General features: G+C 41.4%; 1 protein-coding gene across 3 annotated transcripts in view; it reads left to right on the top strand.

The window, feature by feature from the left end:
• Nucleotides 1–27840, top strand: part of SLC25A26 (solute carrier family 25 member 26) — a 241107-nt gene that overhangs the window by 89181 nt on the left and 124086 nt on the right. For 2 of the 3 annotated variants that reach the window (XM_032210169.1, XM_032210171.1), the window contains 2 exons: nt 2449–2506; nt 19290–19446. In XM_032210169.1, the coding sequence (XP_032066060.1) occupies nt 2449–2506; nt 19290–19446 (215 nt within the window). Of the gene's footprint in view, nt 1–2448; nt 2507–11580; nt 11691–19289; nt 19447–27840 lie in introns of those variants that run through there. The other variant, XM_032210172.1, reaches the window with a different exon arrangement.

The raw sequence follows: 27840 nt of genomic DNA, 5'->3' as shown, positions 1-27840 counted from the left end.
CTTGAAATATCAACTCAATTTTGTATTAAATACTTTCCTATTTCTCTTTCAAATTAAGCATGACTGTAGACTTTATACTATCACTGGGGATAATGGAATGTTGTAATAGGAGAAACTTCATGAGCTACAATACTCTGAACTTACTCTGAACTTACATACATACATATGCACACACACACACACACACACACACACACACTTACATAACCCTGTTTCCCCAAAAATAAGACAGGGTCTTATTTTCTTTTGACCCCCAAAATAAGCACTTGATTTTATTTTTGGGGAGGTCTCATTATTTTTGAGTTGCAGGAGGTGGCAAGCTTAGTCACCTCATGGCTGCTGCTGTGTTGCAATATTTTCAGGGAGGGCTTATTTTAGCGCATGCACTGGAAAAGCCCGATTGGGCTTATTATCTGGGGAGATCTTATTTTGGGGGAAAACAGGGTATATATAAGAATAAGAAGCCAGGAAAAAGTCTGCAGCTTACAAAGATATTGCCTCTTTCAAAGCCGGATTTGAAAATAACGCGTCTCCACCATCCCAAATTCTGTAACTGATGTTTGTTGATTAGATCTAAATTCTTTTTGATCTCCAGAGTCTGAAATGGTGATTTGTCTTTGTGAAATCCTGAAGAAGGTGAAACGTTCTTCTAATAGAAAAGGCATTAACTGAATGGTGGGGGGGACTCCAAAGAAGCCGATTTCTGCCTGGCTTTACTCATTTGGTTTCCATGTATCAATTTAATTTCACCCATGGGGGTAATAAAGTACCGTGGCTGTATATTTTTGTAAACACCATCTGATTTAGAGAGTGGCGATTTCTCTTAACAATCAAAACTTGAATAAGGCACAGGTTGGTTTGAAGAAACAAGTCAGCAACACAATTTAAGAAAGAACTGAGGCGTGTAATTGAGTTTGTCGGGATAATTGTATTTTAGGATAGATAGCATTTTTAATTTTTTTTAATTGCTAGCAAGCCTTGTATTTAGGGTGCTGATTAATTCTATTAGAGGAATTAATTAGATAGGGAGGAAAGATGCATGTTATAGATTACATCTAAATCATTGTAAACACTGTACCTATTTTTGCTTGGCTAATTTTCTGTGTTGGGGTTCAGGCAGGATAGTTGCAGGTGGTCTGAATTTATGAAAGAAGAGGGCTACACATTTCTGAAACATTTAAGTAGTACAGCTGTATAAATTATTTTTATAAAAATCTAGATTAAAAATAAATGACAGCTGTGTCAAATATTTTAAGTTACAGTTTGTCTTTCCTTCAAGAACTGAGGTTAGAATACCTAACATTTCCTTCTTCCTTCTAAATAACATTTATTTATTACTAGCTGATAACCCAGCATTGCCCGGATTTTTATTTATAGGGGGAAAATATCCGGACGAAACGTAATTTCTAATGTTGGATTTTCTCCCTTACAAGGGAGAGCCCCCTTATGGAGTACAATAGAAGCCATTTTATGGCAGTACAGTAGAAGCCATTTAGCAATAGCAATAGCAATAGCAGTAGACTTATATACCGCTTCATAGGCCTTTCAGGCCTCTCTAAGCGGTTTACAGAGAGTCAGCATATTGCCCCCAACAATCTGGGTCCTCATTTTACCCACCTCGGAAGGATGGAAGGCTGAGTCAACCCTGAGCCGGTGAGATTTGAACCGCTGACCTGCTGATCTAGCAGTAGCCTGCAGTGCTGCATTTAACCACTGCGCCACCTTGGCTCTTCCATTTTAAGGCACAACAGGCTGTATCTTAACAGAACACACATCCCCCAAGGGGTTTAGGGGAGTCTTACCCCCCACAATATTTTTTTTCAAGAGTGTAAGTCATCTGTGTACCAAGTTTGGTTGAAATTGCTCAAGGCGTTCTAGAGTTATGCTGGAACACACACACACACACACACACACACACAGAGAGCGCCATATGTATGTATGTATGTATGTAAAATGTATTAGCTGCTCATCTTGCCACATGGTAACACTGAGTTGCTTACAATATTAATAATTTTCAATATTACAATATTAAAAAATAAAACAATAATTCATAACAATATAAATTTTACAATACTGTAAAATCAGCCTGGATTAAAAAAAATATGGGATTTAGGAGCTCAAAAGGGAGAACAAAGCACTCCCACTTCCTATTTTTCCTCATGGCAACAACCCTGTGTAATAGCCTAAATGAAGAAGAATGCCCTGAAATAATGCATCACATTTTTTGTGCCTGCACATGAACTTGTCTCTGAGTCTCCCTATTCATAGCCCACCCCTTAAACTACCAGCCCACAGTAGCTCTCCTACATTTGCATGGGTGATCACAGAATTAGCTGGAAGCTAAATTTGGAGAACACTTTGTCTTGGGTTGCAAACTTTAATCTACAAGGTCATATCGACCCTGAATTGTAGGGTTGCTGTTAACCACACTTTCCTTGATTTCCCCAGCTTGCATCATAGATCCAAGAAGTCCTGGGCTGTGGAGAAGAGGATTGTGAACTCACTGGTATGTTTTAATTTTTAATAGATAATTATTAATAACTAGTAATGTAACTATTAATTATTAATAGTTAATAGTTTTTCTATTCACTGGAGATGTTAATGGAGATTTTTAGCCACCCAGGTAATGGTGGTCTCAAGGTGCTTTTTTTTCCCCAAGAAGGAACTGGACTTTCAGATTTTCATCCAAGAATGGAAACGTCTTCAACGAAAAATCAGAAAGTCCAGTTGTCTCTTGAAAAAGAAAAGCACCTTTGATATTTAGGTTATTCTATTTCTGTTACATTATGTTTTTAACTTTTCTTGTAGGATGCTTTGAGTTATTTGCTAATTAGGAAGCCTTACAGATCAAATCAAAACAAATTAACTCATATTAAACACTTGGGTGCATTAGAATTAGCTTTGTTATGCCATCTCTCTCTCTCTCTCTCTCTCTCTCTCTCTCTCTCTCTCTCTGTGTGTGTGTGTGTGTGTGTGTGTGTGTGTGTTTCCTTTCCCTCTCTCTCAGAATTTATACATCAGGAACTGCTGTTTTTGTTAGAACCTTTTGATGTGTAAAGGGACGTGGTGGCTCATTGGCTAAGATGCTGAGCTTGTCGATCAGAAAGGTCAGCCGTTCGGCAGTTCAAATCCCTAGCACCATGTAACGCAGTGAGTTCCCATTACTTGTCCCAGCTTCTGCCAACCTAGCAGTTAACCAAGACAAAGCAAGGAAACACAAGGCAAGATTTAGTCTAGAATGTCAACAAATGGAGCCCTGCTCTAGGGTCAGAAAATGGAAATAAGAGGTGCTTTTAAGAAGCTAATAGAAATCATAAATAAATGTACAAATATGGTAAGAATCCTTAAAAGCAATCATGGAAGGAATTTATCAGAGGCAAATGTGACTAAAGATAAAACTATTACATTAAATGATACAGTGACAAAAATATACGTGGAAAGAGAACCTATAACTGGTTGCTGGTTTAAGACTGTAATAATAAATTGTTGTTGATGAACCTATAACTTCCCAGAGTCATTGCGAGCTGGGCAGTATATACATGTAACTAATAATAATATTCAAGAACTGTTTTTGCTAGAAAGAGAGACATGATTAAGCAGTAGACCAGTTGATGAATAGAAAAGCACTAGGCACAAATTATTCATAACTCAATGAATAATTTTAAAACTGCAGAAGAAGCAGTTTAAGCGCTCCTGATGATATGTTGACAAATGTGAAATAAGAGTGTGTAGCTCAGAGAAGAGAGAAGATTGATGTATAAGATACCTGAAGAGGAGGGGGAAGGTGCAAATTACCAAATAGTTGCATTAATTACTCAAACTTGAAAATGCTGCTTACAAACTTACAGATAAAGAATAGAGTCATGTATTAGGACAGAAATGTCAAATGAATGGAACAGTTTTAAAACAGGCAGAAAAAAGTGAGTTTGTTTAGCTAATGTATACATTATTAAGAGGGATAATGAAAAGAGCAAGAAAATACTAGAGATTTATGTTTGTTTCATGGAATACAGCGAGACCTTTGATTGTGTAAACCATGCCAGAAGTTGCAATATATTAGGGCTAATTGGTATGCCCACCTGATTATTTTTCTAAGAACACGTTACAATAAACAAGAAATTATTGTTACGAGCTGGAGAAACAGAGTGGTTCAGAATAGGAAAGAACCTTGATATTCTATAAGTTTAATAGAAAAGGATAGGAAAAGGACATACATACATTAATGTTTGTGGGAGTAAACAGTGTATGCAGATAAAAAGGATTTTTGTCACGTTGTTTCCAGAGGGAGTTATTTTTTTTGCTTTTATGAGACTCCTAATTGTTAGCTGCCCAGAGCTTTAGAGAATGGGCAGCATGCAAAAATATTAATACAATATTATGAATAATATCAGCCAGCATGTTCAGTGAATGCATAATTGACAACAAAGAAGTGAAAGTGGTAGTTTTATTTTGATAAAATAATAGAGATGGACAGTGTTTTAGACAAATAATAAGATTAACCTTAGCTGGCAATGACAAAATTAGAAAAAAAACCACAATACACATCTCTATGATAAGGAAGATCATAATAGCTGAGCCATGGTGGTGCAGTGGTTAGAATGTAGTACTGCAGTCTACTTCTGCTGACTGCCAGTACCAGCATTTTGGCAGTTTGAATCTCATTGGTTCAAGGTTCAACCTTCCATCCTTCTGAAGTCGGTAAAATGAGGACCCAGATTATTGGGGGCAATGTGCTGACTCTGGAAACCACTCAGAGAGGGCTGTAAAGTGCTGCGAAGTGGTATATAAATCTAAGTGCTATTGCTAATAGCTAAAGTTGGGACCTTTCCATAAAATATAGTTATGAAAGTTGGACATTCTAAAATAAATAATCAAAAGATAGATAACTTTTAATTATGACTTATACAATTTGAAAGTGGATAACGAGACTACCAGATATTGGGGGAGGGGGAAATCACTCTTAGTCCAACTAAAGCCTGACTGCCTTCTATGTACTGATGATCAGCAAGTAGAAAACTCACATAATTGAGGAAATGATGTGAATAGAAGTTCCAGAAAAACAATCATGCTTCATAGGGTTTTGAAGAGAGGAAGAGTAGAAAACCATAGATGATGATGGATGTGATCACAGACATGATTGACATATCCTTGGAAAAGCTAAAAAAATACTATGAGGGGCAAGTAAATACAGCAAGTATGTATCTATATAGTCACCAGGAATCAAGCTCAATTCTATATTACCTGACTAATTCATTCAGTCATATCAAAGAATTCATTTTCCTGTCAATTTAAGAAGCCTATTCAGAGCTAAAGCAAAAACTTTGCATAAAGCAGATTTCTCATTAGATGTATAGGATTTTAAAAAAAGAAATCACTGAAGTTATTAATGTTTAAACCAGTGCAAGAAAATTAATCTCCATTTTTAATCCTGTTGAAGTCATGCCAGAAAGGCTAAATAAATACATCAGGCTTTTAAGTGATTTTTTTTTTAATAAAGAAAAATCCTCCCTTGGTTTCATGCAAGGAAAAAATATCTGTACAACTTCATCCTAGAGATAGTTGTTCCCAGGTTGGCAGCATATATGGATTTTTTTAAAAATGTTGATCCTTTCTTGAAATACCCCAATACATCTCTGGAATTCTATCACTCCCTCAATGGTACACTAGAGAAGCAACAGTTACCAGAGTATAGAAATGTTAAATTAGCTAAGAGAGAGATTTTGAAGTTGGATCTCATCCATCAAGACCAAACCTCTCTCCATCTCTGTCTTTGGAGGGCTTCATCTCAGGAAATGTATTTTATTATTTCAGTTATTCATTAGCAGTTTTTATCTTAAACTAGCCGATAACCCAGCATTGCCTGAGTATTTATTTATAGTGGGAAAATGTTTGCATCACACGTAATTTCTAATGTTGGATTTCCCCCCCTTACCAGAGGGAGCTCCCTTGTGGAGCGCCACTGCACTGTACAGTAGAAGCCATTTTATGGCAGTACAGTAGAATAGCAATAGTAGCAATAGCAGTTGGACTTATATACCGCTTCATAGGGCTTTCAGCCCTCTCTAAGCGGTTTACAGAGTCAGCATATTGCCCCCACAGTCTGGGTCCTCATTTTACCCACCTCGGAAGGATGGAAGGCTGAGTCAACCCTGAGCCGGTGAGATTTGAACCGCCGAACTGCAGCTAACAGTCAGCTGAAGTGGCTGCAATACTGCACTCTAACCACTGTGCCACCTCGGCTCTTAGAAGCCATTTTAAAGCACAACAGGCTGTATCTTAACAGAACACACCACCCAAGGAATTTTAGGGGTGTCCTACCACGACAGTATTTGTTTCCAGAGAGTAAGTCATCTGTGTACCAAGTTTGGTTGAAATTGCTTGTCCCAAAGTTATACTGGAAAAAAACACACACACACACACACACACACACACACTCTCTCTCTCTCTCTCTCTTATATAAATATAGATAGAAGATTCTCTCTGAGAACTCAAGTCAGTGGACTGAATCCTACCAAATACTTGGGAAATTAGTCTCAGGTTAAGCAGGAATCTTAAGAAATAACTTAAATCGCAACCAAACTGAGATGTTAAGCTGTAGAACTCCAGTTCTTTCCTAATTGTGAAAACATGACATATTCATTAATCATTTTTTCTTTATGAGTTCTGAAACAGGTGTTTCTACTGTTAAGCGCTTGGAGGAGCCATTAGCTGACTGGCTGGCTGTTTTCTCCCATCTGTTTGGATTATATTTACCATAATTAGCACTTTAGCCAAATCACTCTAATCTTCTTATTTTCCACCAGCTATTCCCCCTCCCCACCAAAAGTACCAAAGATTCTTTGCAAGATGATTTTATAAACAAAAGCAGTTCCCAGATCATCAGCCAGTAGTACCCCTTGACCAGAGTTATTAAATGCATATTAAAAAGTTATTAAATGCATATACTATGGTAATAAAGTATGGATTTCCATTATTGTTTTTAATCAGCATTTCTGAATCTCATGTCAGCTTAAAAGATCATTAATATATAAAAAGAGGGATGGGGCAAAATCCATATGACATTATTTTAAAGCTTGTACTTAACTTTTTAAAAATGAGATTTGCATTTATAAAAACATCACCAATTAAAATATTTATTTTAAATTTGTAATCCTGGTGCGGTCAGCACTTGCGAATTAGTCCAGCAATTCAGAATTCCTGGACTAATTCAGAATCTCAGAATTCAGACTCTCACTGCCCACTGCAACTACCTATTGAGCATCACTAAATCCATGAAATAGCAAAATCTCAAGAAAGATTTGGTTGGCAGTTCAGTGGTAATTACACTCTTTCCCCATACTGATGCCTACAATGGGAATACCAGCTTCTACACTAATTCGAAATCCAGGGAGCTGTAATTCCAGTGTCCTGGACAGCTCTTGCTTAGAAAAGAGTAAATTAGGACATAGGACATCTGTTTCACATTGTGTTATCTCTTTAGACTTCTAAGCTTTTTTGACCTCTAGGGCAAATTGTGAGATAGACAAGGGACAGGATCTTCACAGATATTCTTAGGAGAGTAGGAAGAAAGAGGTGAAGAAGGTGTCAGACTGATAAAAGTAGCCTTGTGGCACATTCAAAAGGAAAGAGGTTGTGAAATGACAGTCTAATGTTGCTTTCATCAGAACCATAATGAATTAAATAAATAAAATGGATATTTTCATCTTGTCATTGCCACTACTAATTTCCTTATGCCAACTTTGTCAGTCTTATGTAGTGTAAATGCAATGCTAATATTCTAATCCTGACTTCGTATCTCCATTCAACCCAACCTTGTAGAAAAGAAACAAGAATTCAATCAAAGTTCCCGCTCATCTACCTAATGGTTTTTTTTGGCGGGGGTGGGTGGGTGGGTTGATTTGACAATGGCAATAACCATAATATGAGCAAAATTGAATATTCATCTTTCAAAGTTTGTAGATTTTGAGACTCTTGAAAGAGTACAGAGAAGAGCAACACATGTTGATTAAGGGACTGGAGGCTAAAACATATGAAGAGAGCCTGTAGGAATAACATATGTCTAGCTTAATGAAAAGAAGGACTAGGAGTGACATGATAGCAGCATTCCAATATCTAAGGGGCTGCCACAAAGAAGAGGGAGTCAAACTATTCTCCAAGGCACCTGAGGGTACAACAAGAAGCAATGGATGGAAACTAATCAAAGAGAGGTTCAACTTAGAAATAAGAAGAAATTTCCTGACAGTGCAAATACTTAATCTGTGGAATGGCTTGCTTCCAGAAGTTGTGGTTACTCTGTCACTTTTAAGGCTTTTAAGAAGAGAGTGGACAACCATTTGTCTGAAATGGTATAGGGTCTCCTATATGACAAATTGTGATTTGAAGAAGCTGACTTAGAAGACCACCAAGGTCCCTTCCAACTCTTTTATTCTCTTATCACTTTCTAAAAAAACTATAGTGGGTTTAGAAGTCAGATACATATTTTGCATAAGACATATCTGGATAAATTATTTTCCGAATAAGATGAACCTATTGTTTACGTCTCTATTAAAGCAGAATTTCATGTTCTGATACTAACATCCTCAAATTGTTATCAGAGAGCTGTGATGTAAATAGATTTATTAACTAAAGTTTACAAGGCTGATTTCTGTTCAATGCACAGGAATAAATGGGATTCTTTGCATGTATGAATTTTTTTTTTCAAAAGTCCATCTCTTTAATGGAAGTCACCACTTAGCTGCTAAATCACTCACTGCCAGCAGTCATGGCAGATTTCATTTCTCTTAACCCATCTGTTTATAAATAAATCTTTTATAATTCAGCCAAAGCAAAAAAAATGAGAAAATCCTTTAGCAAAGTTAATAAATCTTAGCCCAATTTCAGCTGTCTATCAGCTTCAGCTGAAAAGGCTGTTCGGATAATTGAAAAAGACTTGATCACAGGAACTTCTCATTATGGAAAACTCTGCTTGTCACTGTGTTGTTTATGCACTATATAAAAGTGAATAATTTTATTCTTTATTGTTACATTATTCAAAATTGTCTATTGACTAAATTAAAATAAAAAGGAAATAAAATAAATGCCCTCAGAGCCTACCAGAAGAAAATGCTCATTTCGTTCAAAGTCCTTCTCAAAAGATTTTTTTAATGCTGTATTTAATATAACTTGGTTGACCCTAAACTACATCTATGCACTTTACTATAAACTGCATGTAACTGCCATGGATATTTCTTCCCTGTTTTATCTCTTCCCCCTATATTTCTTTGAGAGTTTCCTTAGCAGAATGTTTAATGTAGGAGTGTCCAACCTTGGCAACCTTTAAAAAATGTGGACTTCAACTTCCAGAATTCTGGAAGTTGAAGTCCATGCATCTTAAAGTTGCCAAGGTTGAACACTGGTCTAAAGCTTTGGACAGCTGGCAATAAATGCATCCCCACAGGTAGTCCTTGGCTTATGTCCATTCATTCAGTGACTGTTCAAAGTTATGGTGTTGCAAAAAATAGATTTATGATACATACTCAAAAGTTCTGGTCATCACAGAACCCCACAGATTATTGTGGTCCAGGGACTTGGGTGCCTGACTTGTGATGATAATGTCAGTGAGCTACAGCCATGTGATGGCCATTTGTGACTTTCTGTTCATCTCCATCCACCCATGACCTCCCCTGACTTCTGTGTAGCCTCCATCAGGCCTCCCCCAACCTGTGCAGGTTCTGATGGCTTCCCAACTCCATAGTGCCTATCCATGGTACCCACTTCCCCATGGTACCACTGCACTCGTCTGGGACATTTAACAACTTGTGGGGTCCTGAGTTTATGATGGCAACCAGGACTGCCATCACTAAATGATAATGTCATATGATGTCGTGCTTTATGATTGCTTTGCTTACCAATAGCAATCCTGGTTCCAATTGCCATAGTAACCATGGGACTACCTGTATAGTAGGTTGATTAGAATCTTGCAAAATTTATTTCAAGGTTTCAGGCTCTCTGTTTTAAAAACAAATCATCAAAGGGAAATCCTGATGTTGTTCTGTGTTCTAACTCAGGAGTGTCAAACTCACAGTCCAGATGCATCAAGCCCTGACCACGGCCACACCCGGTTTAGCGAAGTGGAAATGTCACATACGTTAACATGATGCCACAAGCTTGGCACCCCTATTCTAACTCATTTAGGTTACCATCAGTATTCCCTTCCTTATGGTATCATAACATTAGACTGAAGGATCTTTTCCCAACATTGAATTGTTCTCTGAAGAATCTATGATTCTTTTTAACATGACAAGTTGTGGTTGGAGGAAGCTGAAAACAGGTGAGAAATTTAGAGAGCAAAAGGCAGTGTATAAAGCAGCACTTGGATATAGTTGAAGTAAACATAAAAAAGGCTATGAAGAAGCATAGAGAATGATATTGGCAATTTTATTTTCTTCTCTCATGCCTTTAATTTTTGTGGCTAGTTTTTACTGATTTTCTGCCCTCTGCATAACTTTTTACCTGGAACAGAAAAAGTGCCAACAGGTAATTTTTAGTTTGTTGACCTACCACAGCCAGGTATCCACTGTGTATGGGCTAAAACTGAGTACTGAAAATGCTGCTGCTCTAGAAAATGCATCTCTCCAACATCTACTGTGATCACAACTAATTATGGGTTTTCTGTCACAGATGGTTGTGCAACTAGCCTCTAACAGCTGTTTCAACCCTTTATGGGTGGGGGAGGAGGCTTCTGTAGGGCTGGTCATGAATTAACTGAAGATTAATACCTTCAGATTATAGTTACAGCACTCAGTACATATCATTTATCAGCTTCAAGCAAGCAAAACAAATTCCCCTTTGTGTTATAATTAAACGTTATAGCTCACATGTACTATTTCACTGCTGTCGATGTATCTTTGTTTACATAAGGAAAACGTTTGTCTTTTTAACCTTTGGAAATGTTTATAACCAAGAATAAAAGAAAATGAGCCAATTGGAAGCATCAATGTTATTGAAGGGGAAAAATAATTGCTGGCAATTTGAAACACTAAAGGGGAAACGGGGGATGTTTACAGCCACCATATCTGGGCTGCAAACACCTGCACAATTGTTCCGATTACCAGTATCCCTTTGCTGCCATCTCTTTTGTTGTTTAAAGCAATTGTTTCTCAACCTCAGCAACTTTTAAGATGTGTTTGGAGTCTTAAATAAAGGCTGGGAAATTCTGGGAGTTGAAATCCACACATCTTAAAGTTGCTGATAAACACTGATTTAGACAACGGAGCAAGAGAACTTTCTTACTTTCCTCTGAATTGTCTTACCCATAACATTTTTCTCTGCAAAAACACTTGAAAAACGCGCCTTCTGTTGCGCACAGGCAAAACTAAATATCATACAATATTTAGGAATCCGAATTCCCACGATTTGAGCCAACTCATTTCCCTACACTTCCCCAATGGCCGTGCCCACTTCTAAAAAAAGACTCTTTGCGAAGCGATGAAAGACACGCGAAAGTACTTGTCGGCAGCGCGCATGCGCTACTGGAGGAAAAAAAATTGCCAGCGCTTCGGAGCTGCAACTGCTCACGTGATATTAAGAGAGGCGGGACAAGCTTCCAATATGGCTGCGCCCATGGGAAGCAAGGTTGCAATGTAGTTGCCGCATCTCGATGGTTTTTCTGAGCACGCATGGATCGTGGGGATTTCTTGATCTCCCTTGTGGTGAGTGAAGGAGACTTACAGTCCGCACTAGATAAACTTGGTTATAGGTGGAAGATCCAATAGGAAAAAAACCTCTGAAAAGGCTTTGAGGTCTTTTAATTATGAGTTTTAAACTGCATAGCCCTGTGCCTGCTAAATTCTTTTGAAGTCTCCATGATCGTTTGATTTTGTATAGATCCCCAATTGGTGTGCGGGGCATTTTGGTGACTTCTTCACAGTTAAAAAGGATTAAAAGGCATATATGCAAAAGCAAGGTAGAGGGGAATGGAGCGAAAATGTGACAACTCCCCAGTGCGAGTCCTTTTTGTTGCCATCTGGTGTCAGCCGGATTTTGTGCATCTCAGATCTGGAAGCTTAGTGAAAAGAAGGGCTAAAACATGTATATTCTATACATTCCTCGGGGGCAACACATTACAGTATTTTGAATTACTGGATTTAGAATGAACTGCGTTTCTTTTTGATACTGAGGTTTTTTGACATTGAACAAGTTTCCTAATTATGCTGCTGCTAGCTAGCATCTTGCACAAGACCTGTTTAGAAAAAATTCTTACATCATATCAAATATGAGAGATTTAGCGGAGGGCAGCATTGTCTGGGGTCAAAAGCTAAATACTGGGAGTCCTGTACATGTTCGATAGGACACCACCTAGTTATTTTAAGGATTTGGGATTGCTAAAAAAAGAATGTTGAACACCCCCCCCCCCCCATGGCATGGCTTTATTGTTGCAAAGAAAACTTATATGGATGTGCCTTTGTAATCTCCTGAAGTTAAGTTTGATAAGAAAACATCTTTTTTGTAAACAGATTACAAACACATGCACTTAAGGCCATGTTTTAAAAATTTATTGGTAATAATAATTTAGTTTCCTCCCAATTAATTTTTTGTGAAGTTCTAATGAGAATTGTAATTAATTAAATATACCCACCATTCAGCCTTCTGCATATTATTGTGTTTTGAAGGCACTGAATATTTAATGGGGTTTATCTACTTAGAGCAGGGATGTCAAACTCAAGGCCCGGGCCCACAGGGTGCTTAGATCTGGCCCATGAGGCCACCTTGGAAACAGTGAAGGACCAGCCCATAGTGCCTCTGCCAGCAAAAATGCAGCTTATAAAGGCCACCTGTGGCTCTCTCAAGCTCCATTTTCACTGGCAGAGGGTTGCAGGAGGCCATCCCAGCCAAAAACAGAGCTCAGGAGCCCATTTTCACTGGCAACCCACAACAGGCGCCCCTGACCCAAGTGATGTCATGCTGGTCACTCCCACCCTAGTCATGCCCACCCAGGCTCCAGAAGGTCAAACACAACCCTGATGAAATCCAGTTTGACACCCCTAACTTAGAGGCTTGTGGTATGATATTACTTGCATATTATTTAAAAATAAATGCATCTAATTCACTGTGCATGACAGGCATATTGGAAAAAAAATATGTGTAAGATCATGCAATAGGTAGTGTCTCAGTCTTACAAAAATAATACTTCCAGTTATTACAATAATGAACTTTCAGTACCATCATTGTGCTTTCCAATCTTTAAGGTCCCAATTTTTAAAGTTTTCCAACAAGACAACAGCAGGGCTCATCAATATGGTCGACCTTTGGTTCAAAGGTGATATATTGTGTGCAGTTCATATGTGGACACTGGGGTAACTTTACTGCAGGGCTACCCAGTGCCCAGACATGAATTGCACAACATCTTTGAACCCAAAGGTCGACCATATCTATGATCCCTGCTGTTGTCTTGTTGGAAGACCATAAAGATTAGGTTATAGACAGATCATAATGGAGAATCTATGAAGCTGTTAGAGTTGACAGCCATTTGATGACACATAATCAAACACACAAAAAATAAATAAATAAAAGTAGAGTATATAAAGTGATAAAAAGAAAAAAAAGCCCAAATATACAAGATATATATTTGCACAACTACAAGTATCCATAAACTAGAGCCATGATTCATAACCATTATTTATAGTTGATCAGTTTTAATTAATACTGCAAACCACTGAATAACTATGGAGCTGTATATTTGTATTTCCAATGTTGAACAGCAAGCCTTATGATAATTTTTATTTGTATTCCCAGATCACATTTGCCAAAAATATTTGTGGTTTTAAATCAAATTTAATTTCTGAGCTTTTTAGAGTATTTCTTTCTAATACTTTTGAGATTTTTACACATAAAGCATCTTTTTTGTGGTGGCATGTCTAATATTTCCTGTCAATTTATTTGATTGATTGGTTGATTGATTGATTTCTATAGCCCCCAATTCAACAAAGTGACTCTGGGTGGCTGATTTATCCATCCTGGCAATTGTTAACAGAATTATATACCATGTTTCATTTTGCACCAAATTTTCCCTAAGACTGTAGCTTGGTATAAATGTTATTGACTTCTTCCATTGATCTGTGACTATTGTTCGTCAACATTTTGCATGCATTTAAGAGCCGAGGTGGCGCAGTGGTTAAATGCAGCACTGCAGGCTACTGCTAGATCAGCAGTTCAGCGGTTCAAATCTTACCGGCTCAGGGTTGACTCAGCCTTCCATCCTTCCAAGGTGGGTAAAATGAGGACCCAGATTGTTGGGGGCAATATGCTGACTCTCTGTAAACCGCTTAGAGAGGGCTGAAAGCCCTATGAAGCGGTATATAAGTCTACTGCTATTGCTATTGCTATTAATCATATAGTTTATTATTTGCTCTGTCTCCATATCATGTTTGATTAAGCAATTTGTAATTATGTGTCTTAATAAATGATTTTAATTCTTTATAGGTAGTTTGAATTCTGTCATCTTTTTCAGAGTCCCTCCTTTTGTAAGACTGCTTTTTTTTTTTTTTAACTTTTCTGGTTGTTAGCAAAGAGATTAACCATGGTAAATGTATTCCTTCATTAAGAAGAATCTGTTTTCTCAGTTTTCCTGTAGTCAGTATAGTGTTCAAAAGCATATGAACATACTAAACCTTTCCCCCAGTATTCGGGTTTCTAAAATTGTCTCAGGCTGTCCAAAAATAATGAAATGGCATTAAAAAAAATTCAAATTATGTGCAAAGCTTTCTATTTCTCTTTTTTAGAACTATAAAAGTAGTTCCAGAAAGGGTATCAATGTTCCTTTGCTGTCCAAAAAATCATTATTGTTTTCCACAGTTAAAATAGGCATCTAGGTATTTGTACTCTCTGGCAGATGCTCCACATTAGCTACTTCATGAATTTAAATTACGTATAAGATACAAAAGTTTCAAATCCAAAGAACCAATTAGTAACTTTTGATTCATGCTTTTGCCAGATGGCTAGATTAAAACCAGATCAATTTTCTTTTTCTTCTCTTAATCACTTGCTACAGATAAGAATTCTGATGGAGAAAGAGCTAAAAGGATAGGGAGCAGTGAAATCAATGCATGCAAAATAGCCAAGCAGATTAAAAGAGTAATTAACTTATTGATTAAAATTTTAACTGAAGCTAGTGAGCACTTTTTGAATAAGATATCATGGCTGACGGATGGCTATCCTTGACTTCTGCTGTGAAAGAACCCAACAATAGAAGGCAAACTAATTCTAGGTGAACTAAAATTAATGACAATTGCTGTTGCTTTTTCATTTTTCTTTAATAAATCCTTTGCTCCTTCCTGTGAGAATTTCCTGAATTAGTCTGGGCTGTCATCCATCAGAATCTTGGATTATTTTGAGGTGTAATCAGGTTGTTTATGATTGGACTGTTGATGATACCCACCTCAGGGCAAGTAGAGGATATAATAGAAGTGTTGACCCAAAGTCTTGATTCTGCAAGGACTGGATGGGAAGGAACTGTGATTAATGTCAGTAAGCAGTGGTGCTGTTTGTTTCAGAAACTATTTGGCCTTTGCCTGCTCCAGTTACAATTCTGCATGGGAAACAACTCTCCACTAAGACCAGATTTGTGACTTGAAACTCCTCTAGACTTATTACTACCAGTTGATAGGCAAATGCTTGTGGGTGTTTTTAATAGGGATGCGATGGCTCAGTGGCTAAGACACTGAGCTTGTCGATCAGACAGGTCGGCAGTTCGGTAGTTCAAATCCCTAGTGCCGCGTAATGGAGTGAGCTCCCGTTACTTGTCCCAGCTTCTGCCAACCTAGCAGTTCGAAAGCATGTACAAATACAAGTAGAAAAAATAGGGACCACCTTTGGTGAGAAGGTAAAAGTGTTCCATGCGCCTTTGGCATTTAGTCATGCCTGCCGGCCACATGACCACGGAGATGCCTTCAGACAGCACTGGCTCTTTGGCTTTGAAACAGAGATGAGCACTGCCTCCTAGAGTTGGGAACGATTAGCACATATGTGCAAGGGGAACATTTACCTTAACCTTACCATCTTATCACCTTTAAGATTGACTTCTGAAGTGCCCTATGAAGCTGAGTTGATATAGAAAGCACATAAAAACTATACCACCCATTTTGGGGGTCCTGCATTAGATTCTTGTAGCCTTCACAGCATAATTCAGAATGCTTGTCTTAATTTATAAAATTGTTCCATTGCCCTAAACATTTGCAGAACTGCTTCTTTCAGAACTGATCCATCAATTTATGTTTGTCCCCAGATAGGATATTGAGAGTTTGTCCACCGCTGGAAATTTGGGGGGGGGGGGGGTAATACCAGATCTTGGGTTTTTTTTTTCAGTTTATGCTTGGTTGGTACTGCATTTAGGAAGAAATTTAAAATTGTGCTCTTCTGCAGAATTTTTAATTAAATGGCACTTCTAAAGTTGGTGTAGCTATTTAATATGGATATTGGGACTTGTGATTTTGTTGCAGATATTAATTCCCTTAAGGATTTTACTTTTTGTTTTCTAAGTCATCTTGGGGCTTTAAAAAAAATATTAAAGATTTTTACATTAAATAAAAGATAAGCATGGAATAATATAGAGTTAAAAACAAAAGAAATATAAAAGAAGTAAAGATATACAATTTTACTTCTGCCCCCTCTGTTTAACTTTGCGTAACAGTTGAGGCGCACAAACAACAATCGTGTGTCTGTAAGACAGCACAGTGGTTGTAATTGTGTGCCAGTTGTGAGGCGCCCGATGGGGACCATGTGAATACAAGTTGTTGAGGAGGTTGTAAATATGAGGCCTGGTTGCAAAGCTGTTTTGTTAACATGATTGCAATTTAGAATGATCACTAAATGAGGCAGCCAATAAGTGAAGACTACCTGTTGTGGACCAGCAGGAGCCGTTGGAGCTGCCACCAGACTCCGACAGCGAGGGGCCCTATGAGTCGGCTCTGGAGGATGTGGAGGACCCTGGACAGGGTTCTGACTCCGAGCAGGGCACAGAGAGGGTTGGCCACCAGGAGGCGCCTAAGCCTTGGAGCAGTGGGGAGGAGACAAAGGAGTGTGATCGTGACGTCATGCATTGGAGCAGTGGGGAGGAGTTGGTCCTGGATGCCCGGCAATGGAGGGCTAATAAGCGTAAAGAACAGTTGCACAGTTACAGGAGATAAGTGTACTCAGATGGTGGTAATTAGGCTCCTCTCAAGACTATAAAAGGAATGGCTTTGCATACGCTCGTTGCAGGAATCAACGTGTTTACTAGAGCTGGAGAACTCTCGTGGCTAGCTTGGCAGGCTGGATTGCTGCCAATGTCTAGTCTGTGCTGGATTGCTGCCAAGGTCTAGTCTGTGTGTTAATTAGGATTAATAAATCCTTGAAGTATCTTTGTCTTGGCGTGCTTTGATATAGGACGAGGGGGGTCAGAACTATGCTGCAGTGAACTCTTGGTTGCTAGCAGCTGAAGTTAACATTTGGGGTTGTGTGGTGCATGTTTTATGGTGAATAAGTAGTTTATACTAAATAGAGAGATTTGTGCTAGGCTTTGGGATACATGGTAATTAAGTCAATTTTCAGACTTTAGACTAAAGGTACTTTTCTAATATGGAACTGGACTTTATGGGCATTAGCACTCTGCAGATGACAGCAAAGAATATAAATCCATCCATTCACCTCTTTCCCTTGGATTAGAAGCGAAATGTTTGTAAACCATCCAAAGTTACTCTGTGACGGGTGGCCAATACATTTTATAAATAAATAAACTAAGAAAGTCCAGTTACCTTTTGGAAAAGCACTGTTGACTTGGATGATTGAGAATCTCCAGGGATTTAAGATTAGATTTATAAAAATATTTCTTGTTTCAAAAGAGTGAAAAATCTTGCAAATTACACATAGCAGTTATGATAAAATATGGCCTCTGCACCACAAAAGCATTTAAACCCTGGATCCTTAATTTGATGCTTTCCACCCACCCACTTTATGGCAGTTACACTTTTTGTCCCTTAATCTCTCCTCTGTCTCAAATGAGACAGAAGCAGTCAGTAGATATTTTATAATTTAGGCTTAGCGCAATTTTGTCAGTGGATAAATGTTAGCTATCTGATCATGTCTTATGGTTGCTAGTACTGCATATTTATATTTCAGAACTGTTTCTTGTGCTAATGGCACATCATGTTGACATTATGTTTGCATATTGTAATGAGCTTTCCTGGATTTTACCATCAATATTGGAATAGCTGATTTGCTTCTGTCATTTCATCCAACCTAGAGAAGAACAATTAAGTCCAAATGCAGTAATGATAAAATGTCAAGTTAATTATTTTTCTTCCCAAATCTATAGCTTTAATGTATTTTATTTTCAAATTTTCCATACTAGCTGGATATCTATGCTCTGCTACGAAGCTATATGATTGGGCTCCTCTCCTATCTTATCCCCTTCTCTCCCTCAGGCTGGCCCCATTGATCATCTCCTAGCCCCATCTTTCTCTCAGGCTTGCCTCACAGAGGCCTCTCTATCTTATCCCCTTCTCTCTCTCAGTCTAACTCCTTACTATCAGTGCATTTTTCAGGTGGGGAGTAGAATGTCTAAATTGCCAGCCTACAGGCCAGATGAGTCACGCGCTGGTCATGCCTGTGCCCAAGAGGCAGTTGAACAGAGTTCTTTTCAGGTGGGGAGAGGGAGTAGAACATCTAACTCCTTAGCATCAGAGCGTGTTAATACAAGAAATACTAATGACCTGATGGTCATTTCAAAAAATCCTCTTAGTGAGCACTAGAACCCAAGAGGAACATACCAAATTTCAAGTTTGTAGCCTTTACGGTTCTGGAGATTTTGTGATGTTGCGTGAGTGGTATTTCGCTTTTATATAAAGAGATAGGTACTTACTACTGGGAGTGTTATTTCCACATGTCCTGTTATATCATATTGGAAAGTATTTTTAATTTGCTTGTATGTTTTGTTATTTTTACTGGACACCCCCTTTTAGATAGATCAGAGTGGGACAGTGATAATTCTGGATAGCTGCAAATTAAACATATTAATTAAACTTTCATTCTACAGCATTGCTAAGTATTCTTCTTAATTTTTGTTTTGCTTGAAAAATTGCCTGTTTGATTCCTACTCAGAAAATGACGACGTGGAATTACTTAGTGGCCCAGAACAGAGTAGGAACTGGGCCACCCATATCAAAGACTGATTTTCAAATAAATTGGCTTATTTAGCATGTGTTCTTCACTTCTGACAAATCACTGTTTTTTTGTTAATAATGTTTTTTCTTGCTTGTTTCTTTATTTTTTTGAAGGCTGGTGGGCTGGCTGGTGTGTGTGTGGACCTGACATTATTTCCTTTGGATACAGTCAAAACTAGACTGCAGAGTCCCCAAGGATTTAAAAAGGCTGGTGGTTTCCGTGGCATTTATGCTGGCGTTCCTTCTGCTGCCATAGGATCTTTTCCAAATGGTAAGGCATTCTGTGCAACTGTCTTTCCCAGTTTTATTCCAAGCTGGTCTCCCTCTAACTGACCAAAGATATTTTTCCAAAAGACAAATGGACTTGCTTGTGTTTTGACCCAGGCTTCCTTAGAAAGCAAGAAGCAAAGTCTTTGGCCCGGCAAAAGCTCTTTTATTTACATGACTGTGAATTCCTTTCATTCACAGTCAGTAAGGCTAGCCAACAGTTTTTCAGAGGAATGTTTATCCACACGCACCTTATATCATTTGGAGTGCTGCCATATAACTAGTTTCCAAACGCAGGGCAAGGCAAACTTGGCACAGAGTCTCTTATAGTCACAAACAGAACTTTCTACTCTTGAACCGACCGAATGAACGAATTGTTTCCTGCCAAAGCCTACACCCAGTTCCTTTCTTTTTTGTTTCCTATGGGAGGGGCCAATCACCTCCAAGATGTGGCTTTACTCCTAAGTCGACCCTGCTTTTTTAATTGTTCTTGTCTTCTGGCAGCTCTATGCATGTGCACACTGGGAACAGGCTCCAGCTGTTCTTCTGCCTCACTGCTATCTAACTCCCTCTCTGCTTCCCCACACAGAGCCCTCGTCTGAGCTTTCCGCAACCCCCAGGACTGGCCCATGTTCCTCCTCAACCACTTAACTCGCCGCCAGCATGCCAAAACAGCTTGTTTTTTTTTCTTGAAAATGTTTTGCTTCTTATTCAAGAAGCTTCTTTAGTTCCAGCTGAATGGTGGAGAATGGAAGTATTCTAGATAGGAAGAAGGATGTTTCTCATATGGGAGCCCCTTCCCCTAATGAAAAAAAGCAACCAGGAGACCCTGAGTTCTAGTTCCACCTTAGGCATGAAAAACTGGCTTGGATGACTTTGGGCCTGTTACTCTCTCTCAGCCCAACCCACCTCACAGGTTTGTTGTTGTTGGGAAAGTAGGAGAAGGAAGGAGTATTATGTATTTTTGCTGCCCTGAATTATTTATAAACAATAATAAAGGCAGGATAAAGGTGCCTCAAATTCCGAGATAGGCGGCATATAAATCTAATAAATAAAAAAAATAAATGAAAGTCAAATCAATAATAATAACATACAGTACTCCTGCTGATAGAATTGCCACATTTTAAAAAAGAAACAGTTTTATTTCACAAGTGGATGTCTGTTTTGGACAAAGTAAGGATCTCAGCCTGTTTGATATAGACACTTGCATTTCTAACTTCCTTAAACTTAATTTTGCTTTTTAATTTCCATGAATATAGTGGTGTTATCATTGTTTCTAAGCTTTTTCTGCTTCCGATGGCGGATGCTAACATAAGTTTATAGAATCATCCTCAGGCGTCTTTTAAATTTACTAAGCTCTTCCCAACTTATTAATTTTTCTGTTTCGTTTTTTAAATCTTCTCTCTCCTTATCTTCTTTTGAAGAAGATAAGCATCTTTTGATTAGCCACAGAGGGTAACAGAGGTAGCCCTGAAACAGAATTAGCAACTGCTCCTTTTGACATGTCCACTATTTTTCTCTTACACATTTGCACAATTCTGAACTTTGTCCTATTTTTACGGATGCAGTAAAAATCTACTTGGAGACCTGCAGAGTTACAGAAAGCCACCTTTTTAATATCAGGGGAAACATATGTTTTGGTTTTAGTTTTTGCCAGTATGAAATACTGCTGCCAATTCATAATGCAGTCTTTCATTTTATGCTGCTTCTTTTTAGAGCATTTACGCTGCTGGTGAATTTTAGAAGAAGAGAAAAAGATCTTTAGAATAACACCTGACTGAATTGGGTTGAATTACACAATTGCTTCTATATGTGCAGAAGTCCTAAAAAACACAAGAGGTGGGAAAAAACATGGATTTTGATTGGATGCAAGAAGTAAAATGGTTTATATGTATTCATTTTTACCTTTATGTTTTGTTTTGTTTTCTTTGTCTCAGAAGTTCCCTTGCTAAATTCTTCAATTGCTTTTTAAAAAAAAATAGGGAAGTTTTGTAAGCTAGTTTGGGATTCATTGAATTGAATAAGTGATTGAAATAAAGTAACATTGTTACATTGGTAAGTCTTTGGAGCTTCTGTTCTCATCTCTTTGTTCTCCATAATGAGAGGAGGAGTATCCAGGATGGGTTGACCTTGTCCTTTCATTGATTGGGCTGAGTCAGGTAAGCTCTTTGGGCCATGCCCTGGTCACCAGGTACCACCCAGTTATCAACTCAGCCCCTCAACGGGCGGCTGTGATCATCCCAAGCTCCTGGAAAATTTTAAAGAAAGGACTGAACTCACTGTTCACTTGATTGCATTTGCTGCCTCCCTGCCTGAGTGAGTAACTGGCTCTTGGCTGATTCCTTGGCCGGGAAGAGAGAGAGAGAGAGCACACGCAGCAAACCCTTCAGGGCAATGCACAGCCCAGGTTATAAAGAGAGACTGCGGGTGAGGGGACACTCCCCTGGAAGCCCCGGGGAGGCAGTCACATCTGAGAGGCTCAGCCGGCGCTGGAGCCCTGCCTGCGAGTGCTGGAGAGAGATAGCGGCCTGCAGGAACTCGCAAAGCTCAGAAGAGAGCGGAGGAAGTGAGAGAAGAGCTCTCCAGCAGCAGCGGAAGCCACGTGGCAGCCCAAAAGACACAAGCTGCTTCTACATGTTCCAAGGGAGAGGAACTTTTTGAATTTGGAGCCGGTGGCCATTTTGGAACCATGTGATCCAAGATGGGGGCGCCCAACAGCACAGAGGATGCTTGGAGGACTCAAGCCTCCAGCCCAGCAGCCAGCAGCCCCACCGGAGGAGCAGAGGAGCAGCTAAACAGGTCAGAGACTGCTACAGAGGCTGCTAGGGGAAGAGGAGGAGGCAAGGCAAAGAGAAAGCACGTCTCCTCCAAGGGGGTCAAAGAAGCATGCTGCAGCTGCAAGCCCCCAAAGGCTGGCTCCAAATATGAAAGGCGGAGGCACCGAGCCTTGGAGCGCATTTGCCACAAGGCCAGCAGCAAGAAGGCTATCCCTGGCCAGGAACCTGGGGAAGGATTTTCAGTGATTCTTTCTCCTGGCAGGACTGCAGATGGGGAACCCCCCCTCCACAGGTGAGGATTCCCTTTGATACTTTGGGCATCGGGGGGGGGGCTGCACAAGGATGGCAATCTCCCCCATGCCCCACAGCAACGGGAACCTCACCACAGCCCTTCCCATCCTCACCTGCTGGCACGGGGGCGGGAATACCACCTACATCAGGGATGCCCAACTTCCAGGATATGATGATGCGGGCCTTCCAGCAGTGCATGGCAGCAACCTTTCAGCAGCCACAGATGCAGACCCAGGCAGCCCCCATGCCTAGGGTCTCGGAAGGGCTAGAGACTCAGAAGGAGGATTTTCCAGAATCACCTGCCTCCTCCCATAGGGGCAGCGATTTGGATTCTGAAGAGGGTGAAATCAGAGAGGATAGACTCTCTGCGGGTGACGGCATGCCTCCTCCCAAACCTACCTTCTCCAGATTGTTCCAGCCCGCTCTGTACAAATCCCATCTGTTCAAGGCCAAGACATCTGCCAAGCTTGGCAACAGGCCTACAGAAGCCCCGGTACAACCCCAGGGGTTTTCAGCGGAAAACATTTTTGAAGAGCAGGCTATCGAGGCAGACACAGTGCCCACACCCAAGTCTTTCCTAGACATGATCAAGCAGCAATGGGCCTCTCCCATGGCAGGCCCCATGCCCACTTCCACGGACAAGACCTTCTTCAACAGGACAGGGACATGGTCCAGGTGCTTTCGCAACCCACCATCAACGCACCTGCCACGACCCTGTATACTCCTACTAACATGCCAGGGGAACCAGAGGATGCCATGACGGCGGAAGACAAGAAAGCTGACCTCATCTTACAGAGGACACATCAAGCAGCGGCCTGGGCAGTGAGAGCAGCCACCACCGCCTCCTTCTTCAATTGGTCTTCTCTGCTGTGGCTGCAAGACCTGCAGCAGCGAATCCCCATTTTGGACGGCAGGGCCCACCAAGACATCAACAAGTTGGTGGCCGCCACCCAATTGTCCTCAGATACTACCTTAGCTGCAGCCAGGTTTGCCTCCAGGGCGATCGCCTCATCTGTGGCATCTTGCAGGCTGCTTTGGCTGAAGCAATGGCAAGTGGAAGTACGCCACAAATGATGCCTGGCATTGGCCCCCTTCACAGGAGAATCCCTCTTTGGAGCAGCCCTTGACCCATTCCTGGTAAAGAACAAGGAGAAGTGGAAGGTGCTCCCCACCATTCACAAGAAGTCCAACTTCAGGGCAGCGCCATACCCTAGATGCCCCAACTCCCAGGGGCTGGATTTCAGATCCTCCTTCCGGGATCAGGATTCCTTCAGGGGGGTCGGAGTTTGGGTACTCAGGTCCCAGGCAGAGATACCCAGATAGACAACAGAGGGGCAGGCAGAAGAAGAGGTCCTTTCGAGGGGGCGGAGGAGACGGCGGCGGGTGTTCCTTCCACAAGACCTAGACCTAAACCTAGCTCACCTCCCGTTGGGGGGCACTTGGTGTACTTCGACAACCGCTGGGACTTAACATCCTCCGACAAGTGGGCCCAGAACACCATCGGGTGTGGTCTCTCACTCGAGTTACTCGCCAACCCCCCCAAGTTCCTTTCGAAACTGCCCTGTCTCAAGCAACCTGACCCAGAGGTTGCTGATGCAGGAGGCCATCCGACACCTGTTGGACATCAGGGCCATCCAGCCAGTGCCTCTAGAGCAGCAAGGCTAGGGGTATTACTCTATTCTCTTTGTAATTCTTAAGGCCTCGGGCGGCTGGAGAGCGATTCTTGACTTGAAACGCCTGAACCGTTTCATCCGCTATCGGAGGTTTAAGATGCATTCACTACATTCCATCCTGGAAGGAATTAGGCAGGGAGATTTTCTCACCTCCATAGACCTCACAGAGGCCTACCTGCATATACCCATAGCCCCGGAACACCGTAACATCTCAGATTCTGCTATCTAGGGCACCACTTCCAGTATCGAGCCCTGCCTTTTGGGTTGTCGTCTGCCCCTCGAGTTTTCACGAAGGTAATGGCGGCATTGGCAGCTCACCTGAGGCAGGTTCCTGTTCGAATTCAATGTTATTTAGATGACCTGCTGTTGCAGTCGTCCTCCTTCAAGGGTGCGCTATGGGATATAGACACTATGGCAGTCCTGAGAGACCACGGGTTTTTGGTAAACCTGGCCAACCCCTCCACTAGTCTAGTCCACCTAGGAGCCCTGATAGATACAGAAGCAGGCACGGTTTCTCTGTCATCAGAAAGACAGTTCTCTTTAGGCAGCTAGCCGCTCAGGTAGCCAGGGGGCCTAGGGTATCCTTAGCCACACTGTCCAAGCTTCTTGGCACCATGGCGTCTGCCATTGGCATTGTCCTTTGGGCCCAGTTCCACACCAGAGACCTTTTGCCTTTCCAGTGAAGGTGCATGAACTGCTCCCAGACCAAGGTTCTTCTGCCCACAGAAGTATCCCACTCACTGACTTGGTGGACGTCCCCGGCAATCTCCAAGGGCGAGATCTTCAGAATGCCAGACAGGGTGATGGTAACAATGGATGCAAGCCTGTTCGGATGGGGTGCCCATCTGTGGGTTCAGATGGCACAAGGACAATGGAACCAGGTGGAACTGACATACAACATAAACTGGTTGGAGCTCAGGGCGGTCCGCCGGGCCCTCCTTCAATTTAGTCACCTTGTCAGGGGCAGCCACATCTTAGTACTCACAGACAACATCACCACTAAGGCTCACATAAATAGACGGGGGGGGGGGAACCAGATCGAAGGCCCTCATGAAGGAGGCCAAAAGACTGGGGCAGTGGTCGACTTATTCGCCACCCCTCTCAATGCCCAGCTCCCGAGGTTTTATTCCAGGTATCAGACACGGGGGGTGGAGGCGGTGGACACTCTGATGCCCATGGCCCCGGCGGCTCATCTATGCATATCCACCATTACCCCTGGTTCCCAAGGTCATACAGAAAATCCTGCAGGAGGGGGCAGACGTGATGGTGATTGCCCCACACTGGCCCCGGAGGCCTTTGTTTGCCGATCTCCAATCTTTCTCGGTGAACAGGCCCTGGAGGATCACCCAGGAGAGGATCTCCCTCAGCCAGGGATCGCTGGAGTACCCGGCCCCTCAGTGACTTCAGTAGACCACTTGGCGCTTTAGCGGAGTATCTTGAGGGAAGGCTATTTCACCCCCTGGGTGATATAGACTATTCAGGCGGCTCACAGACCTTCTACAGAGCGCATTTATGGCGGTACATGGCGCGCCTTTTCAACATGGTGCAGCTCCACGATCTGGTTTGAGCCACGATCCCGCAGGTTCTGGACTTCCTTCCGGCGGGCCTGGACAGAGGGTTAGCTTCCAACACGATTAGGAGACAGATCTTGGCCATCTCATCGGTACTTCTGTGTGGTAGGTCTCAGACCTTGACTCACCACCCTATGGTCAGGCGATTCCTCAAGGGGGCATCCAATCTTAAGCCACCTACGGTACACAGGTACCCCTCCTGGGACTTGCATAAGGTGTTGGATGCTCTGACAGGCCCTCCTTTCGAACCCTTGCGAACTGTGTCTCTTAGGTTTTTGACTCTTAAAGTGGCCTTTCTGGTGGCCATCACCTCAGCCAGGCGGATATCCGAACTACAGGCTCTATTGGCCAGGGAAGATCTCTGTGTGTTCCACCAGGACAGGGTGGTACTAAGGTTGGACCCCTCCTAAGGTGTGCTCTTGCTTCCATAGCTCACAGGAATTGATATTGCCCAATTTCTGCCCGGACCCCTCTCACCCGTTATAGAGGAAATGGCACACCCTAGACATAAGGAGGGCTCTGAAGAACCCAGCCGAACAGGAAGTCTGAAGTCCTGTTTGTCTCTTTCCAGCCGGGATCCCTGGGGAACAAGGTGACATCCACCACCATAGGTTACGAACCTGTATTGTTACCACCTACCAAGCATGGGGTCTGCAAACACCGAGCTTTATTATAGCGCATTCCACACGGAGCACAGCCACCTCCATGGCCTGGGCCACCCAAGCCTCATTGACTGAGATCTGTAGGGCAGCTACGTGATCTTCCCCCTCACCATTTGTGAGGAACTAGAAACTGGACTTCTTTGCCTCTGCAGAGGCTTCATTCGGGCGTAGGGTGTTGCAGGCTGTGCACAGGGCGGATGTGACGCCTCACCAGGCATAAGGTTTGTGTGAGCTCTTAACATGGGTAACCCTCCCTAGGGACGTGTAAGCTTTGGTATGTCCCATCCTGGATACTCCTCCCCTCACTATGGAGAAAGGGTGTTGGTACTTACCTGATACGCCTCTTCTCATATTGGGGGAGGAGTATCCAGCCCCTCCCTGATATGGTTATTTAACATGAGCGTTATGTTTGATGGTTGAGCTGTTCTTTTGAAGAAATAAATAAAGGTTGAAACTAAGATAAAGTCTGGAGTGGATGACACAGTGAGTCGGATAAGGTTCTTCGCCGATAACTGGGTTGGTACCTCGTGACCAGGGCGTGGCCCAGAGAGCTTATCTGACTCAGCCCAATCAATGAGAGGACAAGGTCAACCCATCCTAGATACTCCTCCCCCACTATGAGAAGAGGCGTATCAGGTAAGTACCAACGCCCTATCTGTGTAAAATGTTTTTTTAACATTTTATGTCCACATCAACAAAATGTTCTGCTACCTGAAGATAGGACTTACAGTATATCAGATTTAGAGATTCTATCCCTGGAGTAAGAGCATCCCTGGTATTTTTCTCTTAAAGTTGACCAGTGTTTAAAGGGACATGGTTTTTCAAAAAACATTTAAAAACATTTTGATTCTAGAACATTGTGTTAATAAGGTGGGATTCAATGCTTTGGGTCTGAAGTTATGCATATGATGTTGATATGATAATGATAGACTAACACTGATGATGTTACCTAGTTTGGTAATGAAATGTCTCAAAGAGCACCAAGGACAGTTCCCCCAGAGTTACAAGTATTTTCTTCTGTTAGAATGGTAATTGTGTCATGCAGTAATGCTGTTGCCTGCTTTGAAGTATGGATTGTGTTCAGGATCTATTTTCCTGGAATTACATGGTTGGCCCAGGAAAAAGAGACAGATTCTTTAAGGAACCACTGACAAACGTCACACAAATACCATACCTGCTCTGAAACATCATTTTGGCCTTGGATCCAAAGTACTGTTTGTAAGTACAGGTATTCTTTGACTTACAACCATCCCTGTAGTGACTTTTCAAAGTTACAACAGCTAAATGACTGATGACTGGTCCTTGCACTTATGGCCATCACAGCATCCCCATGGTCACGTGAGCAAAATTTGGATCCTTGACAACCAGCTGGTCCCTCAGGAAAGCAAAACTCTTGAATCCATTAAGTTGAATCAAAAAAACTT

The sequence above is a fragment of the Thamnophis elegans genome, chromosome 2 (genome assembly GCF_009769535.1).
Source record: "Thamnophis elegans isolate rThaEle1 chromosome 2, rThaEle1.pri, whole genome shotgun sequence".
Lineage (NCBI taxonomy): Eukaryota > Metazoa > Chordata > Lepidosauria > Squamata > Colubridae > Thamnophis > Thamnophis elegans.
Note: the sequence above shows the minus strand (reverse complement) of the source record. Positions and strands in the feature narration are given on the sequence as shown.